Consider the following 20183-nt stretch of genomic DNA (forward strand, 5'->3'; position numbering starts at 1 on the left):
CAACTAAGAAAATCTCAGGAAAATCCTCCTAGAACAGCTGAACTTTATTTGTGATTAATCAGAGTCACTTTAAATGATGGCAGGTGTGTAATGACTTCTAGTTAACCTGAGTTTGAATGTGATTGGTTAATTCTGAACACAGCCACATCCCAGTTATAAGAGGGTGTGCACACTTATGCAACCAGGTTATTGTAAGGTTTTTATTTTTCATTTTTAGATTTCAATTTGTTTTTCTATTGAATTGTTCACTTTATAGGTCACATTAAAGGTGGAAAAAGTTCTGACATGATTTATCTTTGTCTCATTATTTTACATCATAAGAACCTGGCATTTTAACAGGGGTGTGTAGACTTTTTCTATCCTCTGTACTTGCAAATAATGAACATTATCTTTGCTCCAATATAGGTGCAAATGATAATTATTAATGTCAGTAACAGAACTCGAAACATTATGATTAACACCAGATCACACTTCAATGTTGGAGAAAGACACAAGATAGCTAGATTTTAGTCTATCTGAAAAAAAGTTGTATAAATTGAAAGATTCTGTTTATTATGTTATAAATGTTATAGTGCTTTAAGGTTATTCAGAGGTACTGAAAGGTATTGGAAATAGAAAATATTTAAAATATTTAAAGATGTATCAAAAAATATCCATCTGTGGAACATTATCACACCAGTGAGCCCTGATGGCAAAATCAACAATAAATTCCATTTGTGGACAGACAGCCTGTGTATGCTGATGATCAATTATAAATATACAGTGACCTTCCCCTGTGTAGCCTCACTACAATTTAGCAGATAGAGACATAACTCAGACAATTAAACACAAATGACTAACAATAAATAAAAAGAGCTGTGGACACCGCAACAAGCAAAATAAAACATCACCAAAGCAGACAACACAGATATGTATAAACAATATAAACTCTACAGCGGCTGCAAGAACAGCTGCACAGTTTTTACACACCGCGTAGCGGACACACTGCTACGTTGCTAGGCAATGATGTGTTTGTCCTCAACAGTCTGCTCGTGGTTCAACTTCTTTGCTTGACCATTCTCAGTTCATATTTTAACCAGTCACCTCAGCCTGTCTGACTCACTACTTAGTAGTCTGCTTAGCCTTTGTGCGTTTGATGTGGGTGCGTTTGATTTGTGGCACTTAGCGTGCTCAGTGAGTGGTGCATTAAATCAGCGATTAAGTAAGGCAGATGCAACCTTTTTTTTTAAATGCCGAGGTACAATAATGCTAAAATAATACCTATATGTGCCATATTATGTTAGGTATTTCGCACCTCTGCATGAAAGACTGGGTTGTGTCATTTCAAACCAGTGGTATAGAGAAGTCACTAGCTCCACCTCCCAACAGGAAATCAGTGTCATGAACACAATGTCAGGCTGAATGAATGAAGGGAACAGAGGTTACGTTTTAGTTTGATGATCAGGGCAGGATAGCAGTTCATTGATTCCCATTTGAAAGAGGTGTTACACAGTATTCAAATAGGACAGAGAAACAGAAAAGGATGAGGAAGGAAAAGTGAGTTGTGAGCTAAACCTGATTTAAAATCAATTATTCAATAAAAAAAACTACGGAGCTTCCCTGTGTGTGATGCATAAGTTTATGTTTTAAACGATCAAAGATCAAGGTAACTTAAAGCAGTGAGCAGATATACAGAGGATGGACTGAATCATTACCAGCCCTCATATCGATGGTCTGATAGATGATAGAAGTATTTGTGGTCTGCCATTGGAGCTGAACAAATCATATCTTCCTTGATGTGAACAAGCTTTGATTTCTGACTTACTGAACAGGAGTTTCCTGATTGGCTTTAATAAGTAATCCCCCCCCCCCCCCCCCCCCCCCCCCCACACTATGTAACAGCAGCTTTCTCTGGTAGTGTATGTTGCCCCCTGGGTTGGGGGTTGCCCTACTTGTATTATTATCCCAGTATTGGCTCCTCTGAGGTAAGCCAGTGATCCAGCGTGAACCAGCCACTGCAGGGTGCTGGCAGGGTGAAAGCTGTCCTGACACCGTCCTTCCACTGGTGTGTAAACTCAATTAGGGGAACTGCTCTTTGCCGCGCTGCACGGCTACGACTCAGTAACTTCACAGCAGGACAACCTTACTTTCTGTCAGAGTGAGAGTGTGTGTGTGTGGGTGGCTTGGGGGTGAGGGGGGGAGTAGTATTGATATAGTTCTCTATTGGGATGACAAATCATGCCCTTTTCAGACATGACTTTGTAGTTTCAGTGTCATCCCACTCAAACTGTTCAAACTGACCTTGATTAGAGCTGTGTATTTGAACATGCCGCTGCCAGAGTAATAGCACAAAATTCTCTTCCACAATGGGTAAGTCACCAGTTGTTGAAATAATTTATAGTCTGCCAACAATGTACTATTCTCTGTCTACTGCCACAAAGAGAGTGGCAAAAAGTAGTCTGAACACAGTCACCCTGTTTAAACCTACATAATAAACTCATTTTTTCTTAAAATGGAATGAAATGACTCTAGTGAAAACGGGTGCATCTTATGCTGGATTTATGCTTGAGCCCAGGAGTAAAGGGCAGTCTTGCTATAGATAATAAAATGACTATAATTTTGGAAGACAACCGCTTGATATGACTGACCCAGCCTGCTAAAGCCTCCTATAAGCTTTAAATAAACATTGGAATACATTTTTGCACAAAATGAGGACTTTTGTTCCCATCACTTACAATAGCAGCACCTTAGGAACGAATCACTTAAAGGTTCAGTGTGTAATATTTAGGAGGATCTATATATACAGAAATGCAATATAATTCACATAACTATGTTTTCAGTGGTGTATAAAGACCTTACATAATGAACTGTTATGTTTTTATAACCTTAGAATGAGACATTTCTATCTACATGCACTGCAGGTCCTCTTACATGGAAGTCGCCATGTTGCGCTGTCATGTTTCTACAGTAGCCCCAAACGGACAAACTGCTATACAGAGTGCGTTTCATCACTTTGTTGAATACGTATGAAAAACAAGCAGCAGCAGCAGCAGCAGCAGCAGCAGTCCAATACCGATTTCGATATTTGAGGATTTTAAAATCCCATACGATATTCTTTTTTCCCCTTATTTTAAGAAACGCATAATATAAACAACGATTATCCCTAACATTTGTTATGTTGAGACCATACCAAGATACATGACATAATGCAGTATAAATAGAAACTTTTTTATTGTTATAAATAGTACTTTGAACAAAGGTACAGCAAAATATTTTAAAGTTTTGAGTCAAATGTATAAAACTACAAACAACATGTAAAAAATTTCTAATTTATACATTATAGAGTACTACTACTAACGAACAATAAATTAAATAGTGTATGCTCCCCCTGGCTCCCCTGTAGTTCGCAGCCTGGCCGTAGCCTCGAGAAAAAACCCTTGATAAACACACTCGGGTATTTTCTTAGATCTTAGATCGAAATAATGAAAGAATGAACCATACATGGATTTAAATGAAACCTTGTTAGGATTTTTTTTTCTAAAACTATTTCTACATGTATTTCTATATTTTATTGAGGTCACTTTAAGAAACAAGAAAGTACATCATGTGACTAGTGTTCAGGAAGTAATTTAGCACGGACAGACAGTGGTTGTTTTAAGATACATCTGAGCCAATCCAGCGACATCTGCCTTTGGCAGCATCGTGGGTATGGATTGATTGTTTAGTGTTATCTACAACCTCAGAGTTTATTATCTTGGGACAATTTTATGTTTGTGAAGATTTGTTCAGTCTGCAATTGCTAATGACTACAATGTTCTTAAGTCATATTGGAAGGACAATTACAAATGAATGAACAGAAAGCTGCAAACACCACGGAAGATTCATACCAAGTGAAGACAGATAACAGATTAAAAGTGCATCACTGTCGGTTTTATATTTGATTTGTTTTATGATTCACTGTCTAGTTACATCATTTAACGTCTTTTCGTCACATGTGGCTGATCATTCCTGAGTGAGTGAGTCCTGGAGTGACAGTAAAACATAGTAAACAAGTGATTTGCACTAAACAAGTCACTAAACTGCACTAAAGACTCAAACAAAGGAAAATAACGCATATACATCCAGCCCATCTCACGACTGAATCTGATGAAGTGAGAAAAATCAGCTGATGAAATGTATGAATGAAAGTGCTGCTGCACTAAAAATAAATAAAAAGCATTTGATTCATCTGATGGAATCCTTCCTATGAAACATTTAGCCTAATAAATCAAAATACTCCATGATCATACTCTGGATTATTTAATAGGCCTAATTAATAGGTTACACAATCATAAAATCAATAAATACTGATGCAGATAAGCAATAAATAATATAAAAGCATTCTGCAAGTAGAAGTGATCCTGTGTATCTGAACAGGAAACAGTGTAACAAAACGTTCTCATCTCATGGCATCAAATAGGCCAACTAGGCTTTCAGAAAGACTGGCAAAGCGTCCGTAGCCTATTTGACGCCATGGGATGAGAACGGGCTCAGTATAAATACAGAATGCAGATTGTTCTTCATCTGCAGGTGTTAAACAGGTAACAGCTCAAGACAGAAAACGTGCTGCTCTGCGGTGAGAACTGTGACACAGTGCAGACAATGTGTGCAGAAATAACTGCATCAAAAGTCTCTCCAGCTGTTAAAGCCGACTGACAGCTGACAGTTGACATATTTCCTCCTTCCTTATCTCCCCGCATGGTTTCCTTGCATCCCCGGAAGATGCAAGGAAAAGACGCAAGTGAGGGAAACGGGGATGCAATTAAGAGAATTGAGAAGCACCTCAAGTGTCTTCAGAGTCTTGTTGTTAGAAAGAGTTTAGCTGAATGTCAAACTATATACAACACATATACTGAGGACAGTTTTCCCTCCATAAAGCTTTATTTCAGCAACAATACTCAGGGAGGCTGTTGTGTTTAAACGATGCTCATTTGGTACTAAGGGGCACAAAGTGTGCCAAGAACACATCCCCCACACCATTACACCACCACCGCCAGCCTGAACCGTTGATACCGGTGTGGTCTTCTGCTGCTGTAGGCCATCTGCTTCAAGGTTGGACGTGTTGTGCGTTCAGAGATGGTATTCTGCAGACCTTGGTTGTAACAAGTGGTTATTTGAGTTACTGTTGCATTTCTGTCATCTGGAACCATTCTGCCCATTCTGCTCTGACCACTGACATCGACAAGGCATTTTCATCCACACAACTGACGCTCACTGGATATTTTCCCTTTTTCGTACCATTCTCTGTAAACCCTAGACATGGTCGTGTGTGAAAATCCCAGTAGATCAGCAGTTTCTGAAATACTCAGACCAGCCCGTCTGGCACCAACAACCACGCCACGTTCAAAGTCACTTTAAATCCCCTTTTCTTCCCCATTCTGATGCTCGGTTTGAACTTCTGCAAGTTGTGTTATTACTTCAGCAAGTTATCTTGACAACGTCTACATGACTATGCATTGAGTTTCTGCCATGTTATTGGCTGATTAGCTATTTGTGTTAAGCAATTAAACAAGTGTACCTAATAAAGTGTAATGTGAGAGTGTATATATGGAGCGTCTTAAAATATGAATCAGGATAGTGATAGTGATAGTGCTAGGTTCAGGCTCTGCTTTTTCTATGCCATTTCACCAGAAACGAGAATTAAAACACACTCACCAACAGCTGTTGTTCAATGTGACAAAGGGAAGCTTGTTTGCTGATCTTATTTGAGTAAACTTTAAGGTTTATGTCCGTATAGACTGTTCCTCAAACAAATTGATTGAGTTGAGCTGAGATGGGGCAGTTTGCGGTTACATGAATTTTTGGTCTGAACTGGACTTAAGGAGCCCTAAAAGCCTGCAGCAGAAATCCCTCCCACTAATCTTAATGGAATTTTGGGCCCCTTGACAAAAAACTCAAATTGGACCCACTCCGCGCAGCTGTTGTCAACACATCTCTAGGGCCTAACTGTCCCATCAAAAGCTTCACATAACTCACATTAAAGACTTGCAACTTTCTTGCTTCTTGTAGTTCAGTACTAGTACTAGCACAATATTTACTGCTGGTGATTTGTACATGCAAGTCTGCATACAGTATGCAGTTCACTATTTGATGCAAGATTAAAAGCCACCATAAAAATGTCCTTACATTAAGACCTATCTATAGATGTCATTTAACAGCCATAATTCAATCTAAATGACCATATCAAACTGGATTATTTTAATACTGTCTGTAACTTACATGCAGGCTCAGGTAATCTACTCACTGTTTCCAACTGTCCAGCATCCAGTACAGAGAGAAGGTTGTTTTTATTTTATTTCATAATGATCATTATGTGAGAAAATAATTTGTGTTTGAATTTTTGTCATTAATAAATATTTCATTTTCTTTTTTGTTATGGTAAAATAAGCAAGAGAGACAGAGAATGATGCTAACTGGCCTGTCATTAACACCATGCTGCTCACCTTCTTCACTGAGACAGTTAGGGGTACAGTTATGGGGAGACAGGGGTGCTGCTGACTCATCTGTCTGCTAAAAGGGGCAGGGATAATGATTTAATATGAATATCTTGCTAAACGTTTCCCTGCACTGATTAAATGTTGATGAAATGTAGGCTAACACTAGTCTGTAGCTAGCTAGCTTATTTCACTGTGGACATTAAGCCAACAGGTTAACACCACTCACAGACTAAAGGCTGCCCACCTTTGTTGGTGAAAAACTGGGTTACAGAGTGACATCCTTTCCTTTGTCTTTTCTCTCTGTCCTTTTTTGAAAACCTGATTTTGGTTTACTAAGCGACATTGCGATCACTGTATTTCTGGCGCATCTACTAACTGCAACTAAACATGGTCACTGATACAGTGCGCTAAGGCAGGATCAAACCATTTCATGCAGATACAGGGGGGTGGCCTGTCAATATGGAGGTTTACTTTTTGGTCAATGGGGATTTTTAACTTCTATTGCCAAAAACAAGTAAAAACAAAGAGATCATTAATTGTATTATTATATTTGAAATATACTGTATATATTCTCAATGATCATGGTTTATGTAATGTATAATATAATATTATTTTATATTAGTTTTTACATATTTTGGGGGGCCCCTGTCAGTCAGGAGCCCTTGGAATTGTCCAAACAGTTCCACTCTATATGGTGCCCCTGTTCACACACAGTTCAAGTGGCCTGGACAAACACTCACACAGTTTCTCTCTGGGGAGCCTTCTAAATTCCAGATGCTATCTAGTCTCAGTGTGCGGCACAGTCCCAGTCTCTGATAATCAGTCTTCCCCTCCCTGCATTTGGATGATGCTGATCATTCAAAAATCCGGCGTGAGACATACACGCTAGCTGACTGTTGTGTATAAATCACAATGAAATGAAAAGATGAGCAGAATCTATGGTAGGTGGCTTGGTCATATTAGAGCGCAGCTTTTCTCTCCTTTGAGTTGAGATGATTTGATTTCTGTTTAGAAAACCGCAACAGGGTCCAGGTTTTAGCTCACTAAATTAACATGTGAGTGACTGCACGACCATGATGTGACTTTAAATTTATTCCCATGAACTTTGCCTGGATACTGATTCTGAACTCTGTGTGTGTGTGTGTGTGTGTGTGTGTGTGTTGTCAGTGTGCAGAGACTGAGCCCCAGAGTGCAGTGTTCCTGCCAGAGTTTGCCCTCTCACCTCAGGGCAGCTTCATGGAGGATGCCACAGAAGATCAGTTTCTAACCTACAGATACGACGACCAGGTCAGACACGCTCTTTACTGTTGCTGGACCAGTATGGGTTTGCAAAAGCTGATCCTAACATTTTGAACTGAAACGTCATCAATTGCTGTTAATTGCTCCTATTTTGTTTTGTATCATTGTTTTTGTTTTCTGGATTGTGAATCTACTCACAAAGACTGAATTGAGATTCTTATGCAAATGGTAAAATTCACATTATTCACACACTTGAACCAACAATGACACGAGTCAGTGGCACTGAGTTCATACTTGTGTTTGACTGAGCTCACCACTGGTCTACAAGATGCTACCAAAAGTTCTGTTTTGCTTTGTTAATGGCAGTTTGTCATTGTTATGACATTATACTGAAACCGAACATTTTTGAAAACCCCTGCCAGGGTGAGGATTTTCAGAAACCCTGGTTGCAGTGTTGTCGTGTAGACAGTAAAACCGGGGGGTTTCCCTTGTGACGTCAGATTGTTCGCCGTTATCCGCTGTGTTTGATATCAGATTGTGCGCCACTGCCTGCATTGTTTACAATTTTATTAGGCTCTGATTGGCCAACGTGGCTTTACGGTTAGGGTCATATTGCAGCCAGGTGTTTTGGCATGCTCTTGACAGCGCTTGATAGCGTGTGTTTGCGTTTTCATGTGGACGGAGATTTCCTAATTACTTTTGCAGCACAGAAAATTCATTGTTTAAATTTAGTAATTGTCTCTTCCTGACTAGTGTCCCTGTGTTTAAACACCTGTCAATCAATTGGGATTGATATCAGATTTCAATCTTGTGTTTAGACTTGAGGTGTGGAAAATAATAGATTTTTAGATGCATCGTAATGCGGACTTGGACGATTCTGAATCGATTCACAAATGTCAAAAAACTATTATCTAGAGGTAAATTGATAACGTATTGTTGACTGAATGAAAAAGGACTTGGAAATGCAGAAGTGCAGCTCCGGACCGTCTGTGGTGTGCACACAACAGAGACGTTTTCTTCCTGTTCAGTAAGGCAGGCAGCTGTTGAATAACTGCCAAAAGTTCTGATCAATAAAATCAATACATGACAAATGTAAATGATTTTCACCCACACACTGTGCGGCACGGTAGCGCTTAGCTAGCATCCCCACCTCATCCTTAAAAGGACAGCTACTGTATGTGACCGGCGGCAGAAAGTGGCGGTGAAAGCGAGCAGAGCAGAGCAAAACATGAGCACTATGTTTCAGTCTGGCTGTAAATGTACAGTGTAGGTCACAGTGTGTCCGTTAATTAAAATATGTCTGTTGTTTTCCAAATACTAGCGCTAGCTAATGTCCCCTCTTCAGACTGCAGTCTGGAAGCTGCAGGACGTTTTTTGGCTGCTAGATCAAATTCATTTGTTGTCATTTATCCACATTTTGAGTATACAAATAAACATAATGCTGTTTCTGAAGGCCCATGGTGCTCAATACAAAATTACAATAATCAACTTACAGGACAAGACACAAACATGTAACTACACCAGGATTGACAAAAAGGACCAGCTCTATTTAGGCAGCGTGAATATGGTTTGACTGAAGCATGGAAAAGAGCATAGTTCAACCAGTGTGTGAATCTAAAATAATAACAGCAACATCAGAAATGAAAATAGCAGCAACAGAGATCAGTAACAATGCTTTGTAACGTTAGCTACATATATGTGAAGTAACAATAAAAAGCTGCATTTCATTACTACCTACTTACTTGATTGTTACAAATCCTTTGCTTTAAAAGTACCAAGTAGTCACACAGTGAGAAAAATACATCTTTATCCTATTCGTTTCACAATCGCATCGTAGTCCTTAATCCTAATGAGGTGCCTAGAAATTCCCACCCCTAGAGGTGATGCATCGAGATATTGAATCGAATTGTTGACAGGATAATCGTAATCGAATCGAGTGTGTGTGAAGTGAAGATGCACCCCCCTAGTTTAGACTTTAGGTAGTGGGGAGAACCTTTTGTTTACATTTGGATTACGGATTGTCCCTTTAAGATTTAAAAGGAATATTTATATCATGTCAGATAAAAAAAAATTTAACCAGTACAGTGTGCACACAAACACACGAACATGCAAACAAACATGCGCATACAAATGCTGCACAGACAGACACACACACACACACACACACATACATGCATGCATAAGGCCCCATGTGTTTAGTACTGGTGGGAGCAGCAGATGGTGTTGCCTTAGTGCAGCAGAATGGATTAGAAGCTACAGGTTGAGTAACAGGTGGAGGACTGTAGGCTCTCTGATCTACATCTTCACTACTGCAGGCTGTATGAGATGGATGTGCTTACAATGCAAGCTCCAATTTCTACTCCTCTGCAGACTTTATCCTTTAATTTGTATGGATGCTGGGAGCTGCTTCTTTAGCTCTGTGATTGGTAGGTTCTTCCCAGGTCAGATTTATATAAATGTATAACTACAGGAAATTTTTATATCATATATAACACGCGCTTTTGAGAAAGATTAGGTGGGGTTCTAAAATTTTGGGGACTTTTTGTGCACTGATGATTACAAAATGAAAACCAATGTCAGATATGTTGCAGACGAAGAAGAAGCCAAAGAAATTCTTCTTCATGTTCTTTATTTATTCATTACCTGAAGTGCGGTCACTTTTTGCACGTTCCAAGTGCACTCAGAAGCAGACAGATGCTAAGTTGCTAAATGTGTGTTGGCTTGAAGGGTTGAAGCATGTGTTCAAAATCAGCTTAACTCTGGGCACCGTGTAAAACAGTTGTACTGAACTTTGCTTGTTAGACAAGTCAAACATGGAGTTTTAAATGGGACTAGAATTGTTTTGTTTAGATTTTGCAATCAGTGCAATTATTTCTGTCAATGCTCACATTCTGTAATACACACTTTAAAAATGCAAATTTATTTTGTCCTCACACACATCAGCACAACTTAAGCGTTTTAAGAGAGTTTAAAAGGTTGATCACAAAACCTTTCATAACTGTTGGCTCAGCATGGTGGGACTTTAAGGCTTTTATTTTAAAAGTACAGTAAGTAGGTGTAGGCCCAAGAAGTAGTTTTGGTCTCATTTTGCATTCCTGTAGAGTGTACTGTGCTTTGATGAGGAGAGCGAGGACATTTTCTGCTCTCTGCTGTTTGAAAAAACTGCTTCAAAATGCAAATTGCTCTGTGAGCTTTTCTCCACTTTTTATGCAACACTAAATATTAAATTCTCTGTATGTTGTGTCAAAGGGTATTGGGTTTAGACGCATGCACACACACACGCATGCTCGCACGCACATGCGCACACACACACACACACACACACACACACACACACACTCAATGCACCCATTCTTCTCCTTAACAGCTTTGGACACACATCCACGTAAATTAGGTTAAGTAACTTAACTTGAGAGTACATTGTGTTTTGAAAGCCTTGCAGCTGACAAATATCATACAAATGATCACTAACGAAACACAGGAACCTTGTTTGGAGTCCTCTGGCCGTCTGCAATGCTTAGGGTTGTAATTACTGTACTGCTGTGCGTAGGTGGGTCTAGGCCATATTTAGGTTTGGGCATTAGCCCACCCAAAATTATTCTATAACCCAGGTTGTTGTGTCTATTGTGCAATCTGTCCTGTTTGTTTGTTTGTTACGTTGAATCACATGACACATGACCTCTTTCATCCTGTCTAATCTGCAACCTGACCAATCTGAAAGTGAAAATGCAGCCTACCTGCTGCTGCTTCCATGGTTAATTGAACAAAGTCCTTTTGCATCAATTCCCGCCCTTATGTGCTGTGATTGGCTAGTACTCAGTACTTCAATGTGTTCTTGTGATAGAATGCTAGGTGTGAGCGCATTTGTGCCTTTAGGATGATAGAGATCCTGGGTGTTCCCTCACCTGTGACTTATTGCATTAATTTAGTTGGTCTTTTATACGAAATAGGAAAGATCTGATTTGTTAAGTTACTACACTTCTGAGGGGCATACATTACATTTACATTTTATTCATTTAGCTGACGCTTTTATCCAAAGCGACTTACAATTGCTATACATGTCAGAGGTTGCACGCCTCTGGAGCAACTAGCTTATCCGTTGCGCCATCACCATCCCCTATTACATTAAGATAATAAGCATAGCATTTTCCCTAGAAAGAATGACCAATGCTATTTTAACGGAAATACCTAAATTTGAAACATTTTTGCTAACTTTTTTGTTATCTTACACAGTTCTCCTGCCGTTTAAGTTATCAATACATGATTTGCTGAGAAGCAAATGTTAAATGAACAAGGGGTTAAATTGAGCTGCGTCCCCTCTGTAGATATCACGATTTAAATTCTATTTATATTTGTATTACTATTACATTATTGTCAATATCAGTAGTGTCACTAGTGTTGCTAGCAGGACTTGTCGAAAATCTGACAGAAAAACTGGTGGAGCTGGCATGCAATCACAAGGATATGTTGTAACAAGATAGTCAGTCACAGCACAGTAGGGCTGGACTTGGGTGGGATAAAAAATAACGCTATATAACGGAAAGGAATGTTGACCGATCTGAATCTGATTGTTCATTCTCACACAAAGTTAACATTAGTTAGGTAACATATGTTTATTTTTATTTTGGGAATATGCTGATTCATAATTTGTATTGTTGTCCACATCAACGCAGTATCGGGTATTTCCGAAATCTCTATGCTAGCTGCTATGTTGCAGCAGCACATTTTCGAGTGGCCTTTTATTGTGGCCAGCCCAAGGCTCACCTGTGCAATCCCCACGCTGTCTGATCAGCATCTTGATATGCCACACCTGTGAGGTGGGTGGATCATCTCGGCAAAGGAGAAGTGCTCACTGACACAGATTTTGACAGATTTGTGAACAATATTTGAGAGAAATAGGTCTTTTGATCTTTGAATTCAGCTCATGATGAATGGCGGAAAAAACAAAAGTTTTGCTTTTATAGGTTTGTTAAGTAGCCTTAATTGTGGAAATGCAATTTATTAACATTTAAAATGCTAACATTGTATGTGGTCTGTTATGTGGGGAGATTGGCCTGGGCTGACATTAGATTCAGGACTACATTTTCTTCCCTGTAATCTGTGAGAAGCAGCACAACGCAACATGTCCTCAATGTAAAGACGAAAATTTACCTGCTCTTTAGTGCTGTTGAAAAACATTGCGGTTGCTCTGCTCAAACTATTTACTGCAGCTGTATATTGTGGGGAATAGAAATAGATATCAAATCATACTTTGTATCGGCAGATAGTCATTATTAAAGGATCCGCTAATTTATTTTGCAGCTTCATACTAGTACTTTTGCAGAATGATGTTAAAACATTGCTGTTTTGGATATGTACTACCAATATTAAAGGCAGTTTTTATTTGTACTTAAGGAGATAATATGGATAGTAAATTTTGTCACACAAGAATACTTTCTTTTAAAGGATTTTAATAATTGTTTATTAGAAGCTGAACTTGAAGTTTTGTTTATTTTCAACAAAGTACGTGAGTGAGTAAGTGGCGAATTAATCAGTGAGAACAATTTCTCAAAAACAGTTAAAAACAGAAACTGAAATTGCAATATTGTGATTTAATGGTCTGATCTGATGAAATTAGTGCTGTAGAAATATATTTACCAAATATTTAAAGACAACAGACAACATGAAGGAAGCATTGAATGGTTCAATTTGAGTTTTAATTATCACTTAAAGAGTGCGTCTGTTTCTCTCCCTGGCCAATAGTGAGAAACATCTGCATGCTTTTATAACTAGTAGGCTGGACTATTGTAATGCTCTCCTTTCCAGTCTACCAGAAAAAGCCATAGATCTGCTTAAATTTACACAAAATTCAGCTGCTTGTGTGCAGACCAAGACCAGAAGGAAAGCACATATTACACCTGTTAGCTGCTGCGCTGGCAGTTAGTAGATTAGTTAGTTGATTTTAATTATTTTTATCGGTATTTGTCTGTCATGGTTTTAAGATATGTACCAACTTGATCGGTCAGGTCCTTTGGAAGTTGTCTCTTGGTTGTTCCTAGGGTCTGGTAAGAGCCACTATGGCCCCAGCCTGTGGAATGGCCTGCAGGAGCACCTGAGGGAAGCAGAGTGTGTATATATTTAAAAGAAAACTTAAAACATACATTTTTTTGCCTGGATCCTATCCAGTATGGGTTTATTTTGATTTGCACTTTTACTGTCTTTGTTGTTTTAGTTTAGCTAGTTGTATCATTTTGGTTTCATTCGTTTAAATGTCTTTTTAGCTCTTTCACTTGTGCTGACTATAAATAATATCATTCACATCACTAACATAAATGTCAGACACATTTTGTCATCACTTTCTTATTAAATACACACACAGAGGCACACGCTGTCTGGTAGTAGGTGGAGGACTGGTCTTGCCCCTAAATTTACTTTAGTTTTTTGTCAGAATATTACCCCCTTCCCCAGGCTCAATAATTTAATTATTTTTATCTACAATGGCCCCAATACACTGTAGTACAAACCTCTTCACATAGCTGCAACAGTTTTTTCTCAATCTGCTTTGACCACTCGAATCTGCTGTCTAATAATAGTCCAAGGGGTTTAAGTCTGAAATTTGAACCAAATACAATACTTTTTGTTTTGGTAGATTAAACTATTGCTACTCCACGCCCACATACTGAGAATATGTTTTCAAAAGCCTTAATGGCATCATCAGGTTGATCTTACTTGAATACATCAGTACAAAACGATCCCTGACAGAATCTCTTACATGATCTTTTATGAAATACTTTGTCACAGCGAGGAGAGGGAGTTGACTCAGAGCTGGTTTGCCTGCATCTCTTTGGGCTCATCATTATAATTTCTTAAGGTACAATTGAGCCCAGGTTATATAAATGCAACGTCGGCCACAAATCGAGAGCATGACACAGGGCAGCCAGCAGCAAAAGCTTTATCTGAGGCTATATTTCTCTTTCTCTCTGTGGCTGTGACTTATCCAAGGCTGCTTTCTCTATCCGTCTTCCTTTGCATGTTTTATATTCTCTGCACCACGCTTTGATTCTTTTAACATTGTCTCTTGTCTAAAAGAACGGCGGTAAAAAGTGTAATACAAAGAACTCGTGTTTTTTTTCACAGTGGTGGACATTTCATGTCACTGTTGGTAGGGACAATAAAAACATCTCATTACTACAAAGCGGCACCCCACCTTCCAAGTTTCAGAGCAACAGACACGAGTCCCTGTAACCATAGTAACTCACTCTCACGCCTGCCTGCGTGTGCACGGTGCGAGAGGAGAGGGCAAGACAAGACTGACGTTACTCTGAGCTGGATGCAGGGGAATAAATTAGCCTACAATATAATAGAGTCCTCACTTTCTCCCTGATGGTGAGAATAATCACTAGATTTGTCGCTAGTTGCTTTTTAGAAATTAGGTCGCTGAGGGTCTGAAAAAGGTAGGCACTGAGCAGATCAAAACACTGTGAGGCAAATCAGTGGGGAAAAACTTAAAACGCATTCGACTCGTTGCAGTAAGGATCAAGAGCTGGTATCTTTTTATGTACCAAATACATGGACTAATTATTGAGAAACTGACAGACTGATAGGACGATTTAGTAGTCGCTGGAAATTGGTAGGGACGTGTCCCTACTGCCCCTACCTAATTCTACGGCCTTGTTATTGTCTCACCCCCACTGAAGGGGGGTGAGACACTCATTGACTAATAATTGTGTAATGTCCCTAAGGTCTTGCTACAATACAGGCATGCTGCCGCAGATAGACTTAAATCGGCAGCTATTCATGCAGCTGGCTCAGCTGCATTTCAAGGGAGGCGTACGCTTCCATCCCATAAATGTGAAATAGAGTTAAAAAGGTGATTTGAGGAGATGGATGAGAGTGGTGCTGAAGACCGATGGAAACTCATGTAAAGCCCAGAGAGGAAAGTGAAACGGGGCATCATGTGGGCTGTGTTTCGTTGGACTGTAACCCAACCATCAATTTCTTCACAGTGTCCTGGCTGAGGCTGAAATACGTTATTATTCTGAGCTCTTGTTCTACGTTAGTTTCAGCTGTACAACCTTTTTTTCATGCATTTTGCTTTTGTTAAAGCAGCATTATTTGAATTTTGCTTTGCTGTATCAGACAATGCTGTTAACACAATATTGAAACATTAACACCTTCTAAAGTTTTTATGTCTAAGTAAAGTTAGTAAAGAATTATTTTGTTAGACATCCAGAAGAAACTGTGCAATATTTGCATTATTTTGGTTGTGTTTGTTGCCACCAAGTGGGTTCTGGTAAGCGGTTCCATTTAGGATCTGGTTCAGAGTAAGTTAGTAAAATAATTGTATTGATTAAGCTCTATGGTCAACAACTAGCTTAACAAATCTTTTTATTCACAATCTTTCTTGGTCTCTTTTGCCTCTTTCAGACTCTACAGACGTGCAAAGAAAAGCAACCTGATGACACATGCTAACTCAGCCACACAGTTTTCAGCAAGACTGACTGGCTGAACATGGCCGACCACTGTAACTTAAACATTCCAATGCGTGGATACACTTCACCTAACTTAAAAAACAACAACTGCAAAATGCCAAATTTGCAGGAATGTCCTCAGTCAGGAGGAACGACAAGTCGCTTAAATACTTATTATGTTAAAGTAAGAACTTGTGATATTTGCTGAATGATAAAGTAGAATTAATATTATTTCCCCAGTGCTGTTTTTACTTTTGCAGCTCTAGCTTCCCAGTGAAAAACAAAAGCAGAACATATTTTTTAACTAAGTAATGTTTTTTGCCATCAAACAAACTAAAAACTTTTGACAAGGAGAAAAGAATTCGTATTTTAATAGTGAATGAATATCAAAAATATTGAGTAGTGCAGCAATTCAAGATTATTACAGCTTCCGCAATTGCTGAGATGTACCTGGATACTTTTCTTATTATCATTAATTGGACAAGAACATGCACATGTTCATGTTAAACGTGGTCAAAGTTTCAAATAATGAGGTTAAAGTATTTAAAAGAAATCCCTGAGCAAAAACCTCAGATTTCCTCCTGTTCTGAACGCTCTGTTTTGAACTGCTTTTTCTACCAATGGCTCTGTTCTATGACACACCTACAGTAGCTAGCAATGGCACAGTCTACCTGTAACCAGTGTTGGGCAAGTTACTCTGAAATTGTAATATATAACTAGTTACTTATTACTCCTTAAAAAAGTAATATTATTACTGTACTTATTACTGGGTGATAAAAGTAATTAGTTACGTTGCCTTAGTAACTAGTAATAATATTACTGTTTTAGAAAAGTAATTAGTTACACTACTTAGTTACTGGGAAAAGTAATAATATTCCAGTAACGCGTTACTAGTTACTGCCCAACACTGCCTGTAACCCCCAGTGACAACAACAGCCTGGTAACATGCTTCAGGTCTTGGCCAATCAGAAGTCAGAGGACAGTGTGCTTTGGGGAGGGGGGGGGGGGGTGGTGGCTTAAAGACCCAGGAGCATAGATCTGCAGCTTGTTTCAGACAGAGGCTGAAATGAAGGCCTACATCAAGAGTCAGTATAAGACAGAAAATTGTTTTTTTGAACTGTGAATCATGCAAAGCTGCCAAACAGGAGTCACAGAACTACAATATATCTCAGTATTATATTTTTCTATTCCCTCCTTTCTTTAAATTGTTTACTCCAACCTTGACCACAGCACCATTGTCCTGCGTGGGGAACCTAGTTTACACTTTTTGTGGTAATGTCATTTATCAGCCCAAATGGACACTTTTCTCGCAATTAATATGAGGAGGGCCATTAATATACGAACACTTGGAGACAATCCTGCTTGAAGTTAATTGACTTTCTTGCTGAAGTTAAACAGTTTCGAGGGGACTGAATTTATGTTCTTCACCTAGACTGATGTTTGACCAATGAAGTTCATCACATCTGCATATTGAACATAGTGTTAAAGCCATTCAGCATTTTGACAAATAATAAATACACTGACAAAGCCATCAGTAGAAGAGATAGTAGTCTGAGATTATCATTTACTAATCAATAAGTGCTAATAACTTACGACAGGGCTTTGTGGTGAGAGGTTTGCTCGGCATGAGTGTCCATAGCCAACTGAGGCACAGGGACATACAGGCTATTGAGTGGATGTGCTGGAACTGGCTTTCTAATGGCAGTTAAAAGGGAAACCGTGGTTGTGGGCTAATGGCTCTTAGCTCCAGTGCTTATATTTGAGGTGACACATGCTGGAGATGAAATATCCTGCAGCCACGCTGTGGAGTGAATGTGTGTGTGTGTGTTTTGCCTGCTTACTGTGGGTTGCTAATAATTGCTTCTCCTTGGTTGGCATATTGATTTATGATTATGAGATTATAACGCTGCACACACTTGAGTGCCAATACAGCTGGTCTGTTTTGTTTGTACTGTATATCTACATGTGTTTTTGTGGAAAGCTGTCTCTGTGTGATGTATCTTTTAATATCCTCTGGACCTCTGTAATGACAGAAACCACAGAGGTTTTCATACATTATTTGTGTAAGGAAATATATATCATGATGATACTACATCTATTGTGCATGTATTTCTGTTTTTCAAAAGTGAATCAAACTGTTTGGAGTCTAAGCCTTGATCCTCTAAGTGGATGTTTACTTTGGTCTGGCATTGGTTGATTGACAACTCAGAGCCAGTGATGCTAGGAGATACGCTGTCAAATTCAATATTGCACTGCTAACTGGAAGACAATTTTTTTCAAGTCCACATAGCTATCAAACACAATTTGGGCTGTCTGTCACTTTACAACATTCAATATTTAGGCCGACCCATTGTGTTGTTGTACTCAGAAAGCGTAAGATTGCTACAAAGCGGCTACAAAGATACTGCATGGAGACTCTCGAGGCATACTCTATTAAATATAGGAAATAGACAAGCTAGCAAGACTATCGAATAGTAGTAAGCTCCTATTCAGTAGTGAGCCAAGCTGAACCATTCCAAGCTCAGTGTGGGCTATATATAGTAATTAAGTACAAAACAGCCTTACCCTGTACAATACATTTATCTAGCGTTGTGCTGGTGCTATCAAAGGGAATCCAATCATGAACTGTAAAACAAAATCATTGGAGTATATATCTACGGCAGACTTCAATTAATCCCATGCATCAAGCAGCTTTACTCTAAGTGCACGTTATTTCATTTTCTGCGGAGTGACATAGATGCTCCTTCGCACTCAGTCCTGTTTTCAAAAGTTGGGGTGTAGCTAACCTAATTTGTATTACTTTCATGGGTCCAGTTGTGCTGATGGCAAATGACCTGTTTCTCGGAACTCACAGCAGGTCATAATGTCAGCTCCAAGCAGGTTCAAACTAGTGTTCCTAACTATATCCAGATTTCCTGATAGTAAGATGACCTTCTTATTGGGCTTCTTTCATCACTACAAGTTAGGCTGTAAGAAATTAAGGGATATAACAATCTATTTTTAGTGTCTACCAACATGGATATTTTACCAATTTAATTACATTCAGTCATTCAATTGGCAATTAGACCAATGAACAAAGTACACAAGCCAAACACTAATGAGAAATACAGTATATTGATTTCTTAGCAATGTCAACCAGACTGTTGCTAAGGTTAGGTTGAGCTGATGATGATGATCATGCTGCTGTTAAGTTTAGGTATATGTAAGCAGGGATGGTTAAGATAGAGTTAAGTTAGAGTGCAGCCAAAAGTCTGAATATAAGGTTGAAACATACCCTCTTAGTATAGATGAGTGTTTGTTTGGAGTTGTATGCCTATGTTAGACTTTTTTTACTATCCATTCATGCTCTTCACTAACATTTGTTAAAAGGTTTTCCATCAGGGAGGGTTAAGTACTGTTCAAATAAATAATTCTAAGTATTCACTTGCACACACGCAAACACACACACACACCAGAGGTGAAGGTATTTTCAGGTCTCAGTGGAAGTGCTGGAGATTTTTGTTGTGCTGTCATAGCAACTGGCCATGAGCAGAGTGAGTGTTGACGTGTAATCTCACTGTAGTGTCCGATCTAATGCGGCAGACACCGCATCTCCACAACGCCCATATTGATGACAAGTGACATATGCCGAAGGCCCATTAACAGCTGCTCTTTTAACACTGTCTGACTGCATCTCATTAGGCCTCAGCACCATCTCTTCACCACATTTTGACTGTTTGATTAATGCTGTTCACTCTCACATTAGCAGCAGGGTTATTGATCATCAGCGCAAACCTCGCTCAGCTTTCTCATCCTCCCTCAGCTATAATGGCATGGTCCTCAAAGTGGCTGTGTTATAAGATGTGGGGTGGGGTGCCGATGGAGCAGTGGAGAAGACACATGCCTATGGTGTGGGAGACCAGGGTTTGACTCCCACTGCGACATATACACAAGAGGCCTGTGACCTCTGATATATAAAAGTCTAAAATCCTGCTTGAGGCTGCAATGTTCATTACACTCCAGTTTTGAAATAATACTAAAGAAAAAAAAAATTTAATTA

General features: G+C 39.1%; 1 protein-coding gene across 1 annotated transcript in view; it reads left to right on the forward strand.

Annotated features, from left to right (window-relative positions):
- Positions 1-20183, forward strand: part of adamtsl3 (ADAMTS-like 3) — a 170772-nt gene that overhangs the window by 25578 nt on the left and 125011 nt on the right. Inside the window, exon 3 of the mRNA XM_046033243.1 lies at positions 7623-7742. Coding sequence (XP_045889199.1) covers positions 7623-7742 — 120 coding nt within the window. The remainder of the gene's footprint in view (positions 1-7622; positions 7743-20183) is intronic.

This window comes from Micropterus dolomieu, linkage group LG20 (genome assembly GCF_021292245.1).
Source record: "Micropterus dolomieu isolate WLL.071019.BEF.003 ecotype Adirondacks linkage group LG20, ASM2129224v1, whole genome shotgun sequence".
Taxonomy (NCBI): Eukaryota; Metazoa; Chordata; class Actinopteri; order Centrarchiformes; family Centrarchidae; genus Micropterus; species Micropterus dolomieu.